The sequence below is a fragment of the Xenopus laevis genome, chromosome 4L, assembly GCF_017654675.1.
Source record: "Xenopus laevis strain J_2021 chromosome 4L, Xenopus_laevis_v10.1, whole genome shotgun sequence".
In the NCBI taxonomy this organism is placed as follows: Eukaryota; Metazoa; Chordata; class Amphibia; order Anura; family Pipidae; genus Xenopus; species Xenopus laevis.
The window spans coordinates 19,600,490-19,613,204 of NC_054377.1; the positions used below are offsets into that span (position 1 = coordinate 19,600,490).

Sequence of the window (12,715 nt, forward strand, 5' to 3'; positions counted from 1 at the left end):
TTCTACTCTGTGAACTCAAACATGAGGGTGTAACATTACTAACGAAATCTCAATAAATCAGAACTCTAAATGTATTAATGCGAAGACACCGAAAACCTGTAGTTCTAGGACTCGCTCCCGCAATGTTGGAATATTTATTTTATAATAAGCAGGGATGCACCGAATCCAGGATTCGGCCAGGATTCGGCCTTTTTCAGCAGAATTCGGAATCCTTCTGCCTGGCCGAACCGAATCCTAATTTGCATATGCAAATTAGGGATGGGAAGGGAAATCGCATGACTTTTCATTACAAAACAAGGAAGTAAAAATGTTTTCCCCTTCCCACCCCTATTTTGCATATGCAAATTAGGGTTCGGATTCGGTTCTGTATTCGGCCGAATCTTTCACAAAGGATTCGGGGGTTCGGCCGAATCCAAAATAGTAGATTCGGTACATCCCTAATAATAAGGATCCTGGACTGCCTAACCTTTGTCCATCTAGCTGTTATTTGATTACATCTCCCAGCATACTTGGAGTCGCAAGCCAGAAATCTGTGAATTGACCAGAAGAGACGGAACACACTTTAGAACTGGGACAAGCGTAGACCAAAAGTTATATATGACAAAAAGTTTTGCCTTATAGGGAGGGACAGTACAGTAAAGCTACTTATCCACTGGTGAGGTCCTCAAAAGATCCAGAGCTGAACCAAGAAGTTCTAGCGCTAGGGTTGCTGCCTTTCTGGTTTATAACTGGACAGCTAATATTTTTCAAGGGGCCGTCTGGTCCAAAACAAACTCGGTGTTTAGTTCTGTAAAACTGGATAAAAGTCCTCCTGATTGTGATCTAGTGATTTCATAGCTCTATCCTCAATGTATCTGGTCTGTACAGTGATATCCACTGCTATGTCATTGTCCCACTCTTTTCCACGTTTTGGCCAGGGCTAGGGTGGCAAACTTAACTTCTGCCCAAGGCAACAAAGATGTACAGGAAGAAAAAAGGGGCAAATTCACTAAACGGCAAATATATGCCTGTGAAAGCTTCGCCACACTTTGTGCCACTTTGCTAGGCGCAAATTCGATATCACTATGCGAAATTGTGTCTCTGCAGCCGAGCGTTGGTTAAGTTTCACTAGCATTAATATGTCACTTAGGACGGGTTCATATAGTTCATATATGACTTTATAAGAGGTGTTGGTGCAAATGCCACTTATTATTAGGAATGTCCAAGGAAGCAAAATAAAGACCCTCTAACGCCCTAGACATGAGCCCACCCTAAAACAAAGGTGGCATGACCCTCAAATGGTAAATAAAAAGGTTTAATAGTTGCAACTTTTAAAGACAATCCGGCTTTCAAATATGAAAAAACGCCAGCGTTTTTTTTTTTTCAAGTTTTATGACTTTTCGCATACAGGATATGATGTCACTGACATAAGATTGAGGAGGAAGTAGCTTCATCTTATCAGTTTATCAATTCTAAGCTGGCAACGTAAACTCTGGGAAAGAGTGAATTTGCTGAGTAATGATCATTTTCATGAGTTGAAATTTGCCTGGCGATAGGGCGCGAAACTACGCTAGCGACGGTCTCCTTCACTAGTGAATTTTCCTCTCTGATTGTTAATAAATTGGTGATGTCCCTGCAGATGGGATTTCTGGTGAATTTTCGCTAGCGACGGCCACTTCGACCTTTAGTAAATCTGCCCCAAAAAGTTGACCCACACCCAACCCTTTCCTGCCCCTTCACCACAAGCACCTCTGTATTTATAGGTAGGGTTGCCCAGTGTCGGACTGGGACACCAGGGGCCCAACCAAAAACCTTAGACTAGGGGCCCACCAAAAGACCTTAGATCAGGGGCCCACTTTCAGTCTGTTATAATTACTCTCCTTACACAACTTTTTTATGCTAGTCTCTTTTCTTTACATGCTATAATCTATTAGTCAATCTATTTAGTCTCTTTTTCTCATAGAAATAGGTAATGGCCATGAAATATGCCAAATGTTTTAAAGTAGGAGGGCCCACTGACACCTGGGCCCACCGGGAGTTTTCCTGGTATCCTTGTGGGCCAGTCCAACACTGGGGTTGCCACATGGCCGGTAAAAATGATGGCTGATCCCAATGTTATTAATAGGGAAAAACGATAAATATATAGGAAGGCTGGTATTTTTTTCCAGAAAAGGTGGCAACCCTAGTTATAGGCCTGTGGTTAACCTGCTCTGACATTATGGAAGGGGCAGGTACATAGCCTATAAAAAGCATCAAGTGGAGGCGGAAACCGGCACTGTAAGGTCACAAGCCAGGAGAGAACAAGAAAGAACTTAACCTGAACCAACCCGTAACCCAGCAATCTTGTGGGGAAGTTGGCCTAAACCCGCCCAACCCAAGGGACGCGAAGGTTTTGGGCTGGCCCGCACATCACTGCAAGGCAAATCACCTCTTGAGCCTCTCCTGCTCTATACCCACCCTTACTTGTTTGCCCACCAGCTTCCCACAACAGAACAAAAACCAGCTTTCATGCCGACTACTCCTATGTAGCCCCATTGGGAGAAAACAGCATCAGCCCCAGCAGGAATTTCGATCCTGTCAAATATTTGGCTGAATATCGTCAAGATATCAGTCCGTCAGGATGTTAGAAATGATCTGTACATGGGCCATTAAAGGGGTTTTTCACCTTTGAGTCACCTTTTAGTATGATGTAGAGATGGATATCCTGAGATAATTTGCAGTTGGTCTTCATTTTTTATTAGTTGTGCTTTTTGAGTTAATTCACTTTTTATTCAGCAGCTCTTCAGTTTGCAATTTCAGCAATGCATTTCTAGGGTCCAAATTCCCCTAGCAACCATGCACATATTTAAATAAGAGACTGGAATATGAATAGGAGAGGCCTGAATAGAAAGAAGAGTAATAAAAAGTAGCTATAGCAATACATTTGTAGCCTAACAGAGCATTTGTTTTTTAGATGGGGTCAGTGACCCCCATTTGAAAGCTGGAAAGTGTCAGTAAAAGGCAAATAATTCAAAAACTATAAAATAACTAATAAAGACCAATGGAAATGTTGCTTAGAATTAACCAACATACTAAAAGTAAACTTAAAGGTGAACCACCCCTTTGAGCCACTATTGTGGTTTGATGGGGCAGAATATATTGGCCCCTGTATGATCAACTTTAGCCTTAAGGTGTATATATAAAGGTTGTTGAACCTTCAACTGCTGAGCTACAACTAACAGCATACAGTACCTCCCAGGAATGCTGGGAATTGTAGTTCAATAGTAGCCTGAAAGTTGCGGATTTCATTATAAACGATGCTAAGCACCGTTTATTTTTCTCCTAGTCCCACTACCAAGACTTATGAGTGCTTCTGGCAGAATTGTATATAACCATTTTGAAGTCCCATCTATCGAGTCCATGATCCAGATCAGATCTATAATATACAGTGTTCTGTAGAGTTCATTTAGCAACAATGACGTCTGTGCTCCAAAGGAGTTAAATGATCAAATAACAAATAGATGTGGTTTCTTGCGTCAGTAGAGTAAAACACATACAGTGTTATTTTTAGGCAGTGATTCATCATCAAGGTGTCTGAAATATCCCTGCTTACTAGATGGGACAGACCCATCGCTGAGTTGAGTTTTTCTGAGCAAAAATGGCTTCAATAAATCTGCTCTCTTCATTAGCAGAGCACAGGAGGAGCAAATTGGTATTGACAGTGCCGACATCATCTGCAGAAAAGAAAGAGAGAAATATGGACGTGTCAATACTATACTTACTCAGAGCACTGCAGTGCGTTTCAGCATTCCATCACCGCATTTATTTAAAGGAAAAGTGAAGCCTAAAAAAAAGAATATGTCTAGAAATGCTTCATTTTTATATACTGATTACCAGCCTGTAACGGTTTGTACTGGGGTATAGAAATGTTATTGTAGCAATGGGAACACAGGTGTGTGGGCCAGACTAAAGCCAGTGTTGGACTGGGCATGCAGGGAAAAATCTGCTGCCCAGCAGGAACCTATTGGAGTTCCCACTTGATTGTGGTGGTAATAGAGTAGTATAAGATACACATGGGAGGGTTGGAGTCGAGCTGAAGTGGCAGCCCCGGTGGGCCCCAGACACCCCACTCCCCCAGACCTGCTCCTGTCTGAGACCCAGCACTGACCCCTGATATCTCCCCTGGTCCCAATCACAGTTGCAGAAAGGGAGCCGGTACACAGTTGGGGTGTCGGAGCGGCGATTACGACTGGGGCAGGGGGAAGTGGAGACCCCTATGGAGGAAGCCCCGGTGGGCCTCGGACCCTCCAGTCCGACTCTGGTGGCCCTGACTGCTACAGCTGGGATACTGACTACTGGCTTCTACCTCAGTGGAGCCTTATCTGCCCAACTCATAGCTCTAACCAACTAATGTGAGTAGCACAATATATGCCTACCATTTGCTTGCCTACCTATATAGTGCTGGCTCCCATTAGGCACCTCTTTTATGGAGCTAACCCCAGGCCCTAGACCTCATTAACATCTCTTTTCTTCCTTGTAAATCAAAGATGCTGGGGTACACTCTACAATCCCTTTTGAAGGAGCCAGCCTCTTCCCTTCTGATAGGATCTAAGGGCCCTGCTTACCCGAGTTTACAGTCTAAAGGATTAATAATACAATATGTTAATGCAGCAGTAGTCCTTGTGCGTGTTATATCTGAAGGCTCTTTAACACAGGATGCCATTACAACCTGGTTGTTTCAGGCAGCAACAATTAATATGCTTCTGTTGAAAAATAAATCAGTTCAATTTATTTTAAAATAGTCCAGTCATTTTTTAAAGTAACTAGATAAAGTGGATAGAGCTGGCCAGTGGTGCAAATAATTCCACTGTTCTCTAGAGCCCTCTCACAAACATATCGACGGAGTTCAACAGCCAACATAAATGTTTGATTTGTGCAATATAACTGAAATTATCTTTCAATCAAGTTGTCCAGCCAGTGTTCTATGTGCCTGAGCAGTTTAACAGGTATGATGGCATTCCAAAGTGGTCTCATTATGCAACTGGCCATGTACTGGGAGGATGCTAAATAAGCACAGGGACATGCCTTTGTGCGTAGGCTTTTCTCGTAAAAAAAAAAAATATCTATAGGGGGTCTGAAAAAGTAACCCCCCCCAATAAAATTGTCATGCGTCAAAATTAATTGGACGCCCATTGACTTTAATGCATTTGGACAAAATAGTTGTGCGTATAAAACTATTGTTTGAGTCAAAATTGACACGCGTCAGAATAATTTTGATGCCCATTGACTTCAATGTTTTTCGCAAATTTTTCGTCATTTCGGGAATTTTTTTGCCAGGACAGATTCGCCGATCACTATCCAAGAGAGGTTCAACTCTTCATTCTGTGGGTGCTGGAAGCAACCTATAGGGGGTAAAACTACAAAATGCACCAAGCCCCTAGATCCAGGGCCTTCTCACAATCCCAGGATATAAAATGTGTAAGTAAAAAACATTTAATGACACTTGTATCTATGAATGAATATAGAAACTGGGTGATAAGAATTGTCCTAGACTGGGGCACACTAGGAGCAACAGAAAGAGACCATGTTGCCTTTTTATTTATGCTGGCTATACCACATCTGATGTCCTGTTCAAGAGTAATAGTTGCCGAGTCCCATGAAGGGATCCTTTGGCACAGGACAATATTGTAGAATGGGCCCTGTATTTTTCCCTAGATGTAGAATAGTAATAAATGTAGGGCTCATCTGCAGCTTTCAACATCATGCTGCTGCCTGTGAGCAATGAAGCTTAAAGCTATAGCATAAGCATGCAACTGTACTTAAAAGTACCTGCTCCCCAAAACACTGCTTCTAGAACTGCATGATAAACATGACGGACATAGTAAATAAAAGTTTCTGTTACATCTGAACCTTATGAATCACGGCAGATATTGGGCATTTGAACAGGGGTCATGGAAACAGTGCAATCACAATAACGTGCTTGCAGATTCCACCTCTTGCTTCTGCTTTTATAATGAATAGCCTGATTCAGGAAAAGTGCTCTTAATGGCTCTTGAATTACATGGCTCAGCGATCTTCTTAGTGCAGAGGGAAGGGCAACACTTCAAAAGCAGGTTCTTTGTGATGGATGCCTACCTTACTTAGCAGAACTGCAAAATAAAGAAAACTCTCACAAGATGCTTCAGATCAATAGTTTGAACCACCCAGGCAAGATAGGAATTTTTTTGAGACTGGTTGCTGCAAACCCGATAGAAGTGTTGGACCGGACAACTGGCTGCTCATCACAAAGCATTAAAGTGTCATCTGGGGAGTAACAAACCCACCAGGAATAGGCTTTTTACACTCTGATAGTAATATTCAGGATAATTTACGAGTAGGGCAAAGTTGTGTAACTCAGAAGGTGCATCATAGGGCCATGGTTAACTTTAATATTTGTGGATTTTGACCTTTACACTCATGAAAGACATCTTTGCAAGGCACAATGACGCAAATCCACATCAGTTTTATGAAGCCAAATACAATTAGTAAAATGAAATGAGTTAAATAAAACAAATGTTCCAAAAACTGGTAGATTCGGGTTTAATATTATCTTATTAAAGTTGCAAAAATGGGCTAAGGACTAGTAATGGTACCAGTATTGGTGGGCTAGTCTTGAATGCTGGACCCTCCAAAGGGATGAAGCTTACAAGATTGTTTTGAGGTTGATTGAAGGCATATCTGGTGGTAACTGGGAGTGGTCATGGCACAAATGTTGCCCAAATGATCCCTCTTTTATTTTGAAAATTTTGGCTGAAAACATATCTCAATAAATTTGTCTATGTACAGTTGAGCTATAGCACTGCAAGGGAGATCCATTGTTTTTAATTGTTTTTAGTATTGCTTTCAATCACTGTAACAGTTTTTTTTGGCATATTCTGACTACTTACTGTACTTACATTGATGCCATATTTGTTCTCATAACCATGTAAGTCCAGGAGAACCAAACCCAACTAATTCTTTTGTCCCCTTCCACATTCTTTTTGTCACGTGAGTTTAAGAAGTTATTAAATGCAACTCAATCTTTTTTTCTTTTGACTATTTTGTATTTTTCATACTTGCTTTGTGGCCCCAGCATAATATCCATATTCTGAAACTTTATCTAAAAAAAAGTTAGTTATATAAGTAAGTAATCAGGAACTAAGGGATTATTTACAAAGACTTCATTGTTCAGCAATGGTCTCACGCACATTCATATAGAGAGAGCATTGTAATCTAAAAGAGTTATGTCTCAAAGGTTGCCAAATTCTTTTCCCTATGATAATCTAGTGTTGAGAAAGTCATGGAAGACATACTTGATAGCTATACAACAAGTGGAGTGTCTGAAAGCAAGAGCTTTCAGACACTGTGCAGTGCTGAAATGATGTCAGAGCAAAACCTCTTCCACTTTAGTTGGGTATATAGATATGGATAGGTTCTTCTGTACTGCTATGTTTATGGTGGTAACCAAACCCAGTAGACAACCCATGTTGCTGCGATAATTATGTTCATGTAATAAAGTGGCCCTGGTTCCACTAGAGATCTTTGCATGAAATGTTAGAAGGTGAGGTTTCCATAAAGTAAGAGTTTCTTCATTCACTTTCCTTGGTGGTGACTACTCCGGATGCTACTGCGTAAGCTGAGGATGAAGAGTACAACAGCTGGATATAGAACCTTGTGTATAATTGGTATAGATGTGTGAGAGAACTAGGATGACTGAACTCGTGCTGTGTGTCCATGTTATATAAAATAAGGGGATGTGTACTTTTTGTTGAGAAATTAATTTGTAACTCTAACTCAAAAGAGGGCTTTGTACCCTACACCTTTTCTTGCCTAACCATGTTCCCTTCCTGGTCCCCCTCCCTTCTACCCTATGTTATAATCAAGGTGACAGTTGAGTATTCTGAAAGATATGAAACCAAACAATTGCCTTTGTTACAAGTGTTCTGTTACATCTTTGTTTCTTTTTGGAATAAATGACTGCCACCAATGTACAAGGTTCCATGGCTCAATGATGGCAAAAAATGCTGATAGATACAGTATCTGGGTGAAAAGCAACTGCCTCACTGAGGGGGTTATTTATTAAAGTCCAAAAGCCAAAAACTCAAAAAGTTCAATTTTTGTTACTATAAAATCAGAATTTTTAGTGGGGAAAAAACTTGATTTTTTGGCATGTATTATGCCAGATGCTGCAAAAAGTCTGAATCTGAAAATCCGGCATCTCAGACCTACCGAGGTTGTTTATAAGTTTATGGGAAAGGCCCCTATCCTATTTTGAATTTTTCTGTGGTCTGCACCGGAATTAGCCTGAAAATCCGACTATTCCATAATTCCAAAATTGATTCTGGGGAAAAAAGATATGATCCTGGGAAAAACATCCAATTCGGATTTTTGTTAGATTTTTTCAGGTTTGTCCCTGATCCTATTAAATCGTGCTTTTTCAATTATAAATAAGGTCTAATCGTGGATTTGGTCGGACTTTTTTATTTTAATTAATAAATTTGGATTTTTATAAATAAGACCCTGAATGTTTGACCAAAACAAAGCAGTGCAAATAAGTCAACCATCTAATCTTGGTCTAATACTAAGATAATGAGTGCACAAGTATAAACTTGAATATACTCTGTTCTAAATTCTTTGTAGATTTACAGGCATTCCTGCTGGGCATTCCGTGGTCTTAATAAATGAAGGGTAACTGATGCTGACTTGACTTATACTGGGGTAAAATTAGGTTTTACCCATAAAATCGAGGTTTTACAATTCTGTAATTTGCTTCAGTTCCAGTGGAGTCTAAGTCAAACTTAAAATCAAAATTTCCAACCCCAGTATACCAGTATAGACTAAGATCTATATCATGAGACATCAACTTAACAGACAAATACCATGGCAAATAAAACTTTAGTGTACTAGGGATCTGAGTAGCTATTCTAGTTTCTGCCACAATGTGCTTAATTTGAAGGGTGGAACTTCAATAGCATGATTATCTTCTTGGGTCCTACTGTATTCTTAAAACGTATTTACTAGATTGTTTTCATTGTGACAGTGCTCAAAAGGAGATACATATATATTTTTTGTGTTTGTTTATTGTTTTAAAACTAGGAATATTTGTGTCTTTTTCAGCTACTGTCTTCCTTGAGTTTTGGAAGAGGAGAAGAGCTGTTCTGACATATGACTGGGATCTCATTGACTGGGAAGATGAAGAGGTAAAGCTCATGCATTTTTTACTACTATCAATAAACCGTCCTCTACCTGGCAACAATTCTAAATAGAAATCCATTGGAATAGTCACTTACAGAACACTGATAGCAGGTGTGGGTTTGCTATTGATCCCATCTGGCATCTATTCTGAGTGTATCAAGACCTTTTGGACATGGAGAGGTTTTCTTTAGTCTATCATTGACTAGACCTTGGAAGTTACATGAGGGAGGTTATTTATTAAAGTCAGAATGCCAAAAACTTAAAAAAATGTTATAAATTCTGGGAAAAATTTATTTTTTTAGTGGAATAAAAAAACTAAAATTTTTCGAGATTTATTAAACGTCTCGGATGGAAAAAGTCAGAATATGAAAATCCGGCATCTCAGACCTGCCTAAGTTGTCAATGGGAGTATTCCCTTTCCTATTTCTGTGATCTGTGCTGGAATTAGTCCGAAAATTTCGGTTTTTAAGACTTAAATCCGAATAATTCTGACTTTTTCCATTTTTTTGTCCAAAAAAACCCAAGATTTCTTAAACCCCTCTGATGGAAAAAATCAGAATCCAAAAATCCGGCATCTCAGACCTGCCAAGGTTGTATGTTAGTCAATGGGAAAGGTCCCTATCCAATTTGGAAGTTTCTGTGATCTGCGCTAGAATTAGTCCAAAAATCCGACTATTCTGGGCTTTTCGAACAAAAATCTGAAACATTTTTGTTTATCAGGAAAAAGTCAGAGAAACTTGAGCGATTCTGGAAAATTTCTAAATGCCTACCCTCGACTCTCTTAATTAGAGCTCCGCCTAACGCAGACAGCACCCGCATGTCTAGGCTCCTGCGGCAATTTGTAAAGAACAAAACACTGTGCACAGTGCAAAAAAAATGGCTGATTGCCATGTCTGTTGGATTGAAATGATGACAACTATCAAGTGACACATTTATGAAGCAACGGCACTTGAAATCATATTACACAGAACAATGACGAGGCCAGTACAATGCAACCTTATAAATAGTTACATGAACCCAGTGCCAGAACTAGGGATAGGCAGAAGAGGCACGTGCCTATGGCAAAACAGAGCGGGGGTGCTAGGAACGTACCTCATCTTCCTCCTCATCTTCCTGCTTTTCACCATCATGCATTGCCACTCCTGTTCAACCCTTAATTATAAAAATTATTGAAACATAATAACAGTATTTTCCTTGGAGCATTGTTGTTTATTCTGGTGCGTTTAAGATTACAGGAAATCCACTACAAAAGGACTACATGGAGCTAATTATAAAAATGTAAATAGCTAATGTGGAAATGTGTTTATCTGACATTACAAAAACATAATTAACAAAACCCCAAAAATGTAGCCACCAATTATTCAGCCACAGCTTATAAATTCCAACCGGCACACATAAAAATCCTGCAGCTGGGAATCTTTATTTCAGTGCACAGGAAACCTAAAATATAATAAGGTTGTAGAAGGGTACAGTACATTTTTCGCAGCAAGAACTGTAAATAAAAAGTGCTCCATTTCCAATATGATAGAAAATGATGGTATTAAAAGAATGGTTCACTCTTAATTTACCTTTTAATACGTTATAGAATGGTTCATTCTGAACAACTTTTCATTTGGTCTTCACTATTTAATTATTTTTATAGTTTTTGAATTATTTGCCTTCTTGTTCTGACTCTTTCCGGCTTTCAAACGGGGGTCACTGACCCCATCTTAAAACAACTGCTCTGTAAGGCTGCACATTTATTGTTATTGCAACTTTTTATTACTTTTCTTTCTATTCAGGCCTTTTCCTATTCTTATTCCAGTCTCCTATTCCAATTAGCACATGGTTGCTGGGGTAGTTTGACTAGGGTTGCCACCTTTTCTGGAAAAAAATACCGGCCTTTCTATATATTTATCTTTTTTTCCCTATTAATAACACTGGGATCAGCCATAATTTTTCCGGCCAGGCCAGTAAAATACCGGCCACATGGCAACCCTTAATTTGACCATAGCCACCGGATTGCTGAAATTGCAAACTGGAGAGCTGCTGAATAAAAAGCTAAATAACTAAGAATATAACTATCTACAGATGAACAACCCTTTTAATTGTGTTTAGCTGGTACTACCCCCCCCCCCCCGACACAAAATACTAGATCATTGTTTTGTATTGCCATGCTATAACTACTATATGTAACATATCTAGCAACCTACCCTATAGAAACCTATGGGCAGAATTTTTTGGACCTTTGTTTGATGTCATTGGTTACTAGACATAAAGCAAACTATCATTACATTGCACCCCTTTAAATATTGAATTAAAGTATAAACAAATTTGCACTATTTTTCAGGAAGAACTGCGTCCTCAGTTTGAAGCCAAATATTCCCAACTGGAGCGTGTTAATCCAATCACAGGCAAGCCAGAGCCTTTCCAACCTTTCAGTGACAAGCTCAGTAGACTGATGGTGTCTGTATCAGGGATATTCTTCATGGTAACCAACCTTCTGCTTTTAGTTGTTTCTTTAAACCCAGTTGAACTACTGTAAGACTACTGTACAGAAGTTTGTTAAGGTATGGCACCTGTTATCCAGAATGCTCGGGACCTGGGGTTTCCCGGATAATGGATCTTTCTTTAATTTGGATTATCATACTTTGTCTACTAGAAAATCATGTAAACATTAAGGGGCTGATTCACTAAATTCGAGTGAAGGATTCGAAGTAAAAAAACTTTGAATTTCGAAGGTTTTTTTGGGCTACTTCGACCATCGAATGGGCTACTTCGACCTTCGACTACGACTTTGAATCGAAGGATTCAAACTTAAAATCGTGCGACTATTCGACCATTCGATAGTCGAAGTACTGTCTCTTTAAAAAAAACTTCGACCCCCTAGTTCGGCAGATAAAAGCTACCGAAGTCAATGTTAGCCTATAGGCTTGCCTAAGTTTTTTTGATCGTAGGATATTCCTTCGATCGTTGGATTAAAATCCTTCGAATCGTTCGATTCGAAGGATTTAATCGTTCGATCGAAGGAATAATCCTTCGATCGTTCGATCGAATTTTCTGCGCTAAATCCTTCGACTTCGATATTCGAAGTTGAAGGATTTCAATTCCTAGTCGAATATCGAGGGTTAATTAACCCTCGATATTCGACCCATAGTGAATCAGCCCCTATATAAACCCAATAGGCTGGTTTGGCTTCCAATAAGGATTAATTATATCTTAGTTGGGATCAAGTACACAATACTGTTTTATTATTACAGAGAAAAGGGAAATTATTAGTAAAAATTTAAATCATTTGGATTAAATGACGTCTATGGGAGACAACCTTTCTGTAATTCTGAGCATTCTGGATAAAAAAAAGCATCCCATACCTGTACTAACTTTTTCCAAGGCGACATCAGAATGACACTGTGGTGCCTAATAAGTATCTTTCATGTCCAGAATGTCTTGTTGATCCACAGTCATTATTATTCCAGTCAAAGGCGTCATGTTTGGAGTTAAAGGAGAAGGAAAGTAGTTTAGCACTTTGGGGTGCCAAATTAATGTATTTAATTACCTGAAACCC

The 12,715-nt window shown here is 39.5% G+C and overlaps 1 protein-coding gene across 1 annotated transcript in view; it reads left to right on the forward strand.

Moving 5' to 3' along the window:
• The window catches only part of LOC108713464 (anoctamin-3), a 187,259-nt gene that overhangs the window by 151,796 nt on the left and 22,748 nt on the right, over window positions 1-12,715 (forward strand). The window contains exons 15-16 of the mRNA XM_041589950.1: window positions 9,094-9,176; window positions 11,501-11,641. Coding sequence (XP_041445884.1) covers window positions 9,094-9,176; window positions 11,501-11,641 — 224 coding nt within the window. The remainder of the gene's footprint in view (window positions 1-9,093; window positions 9,177-11,500; window positions 11,642-12,715) is intronic.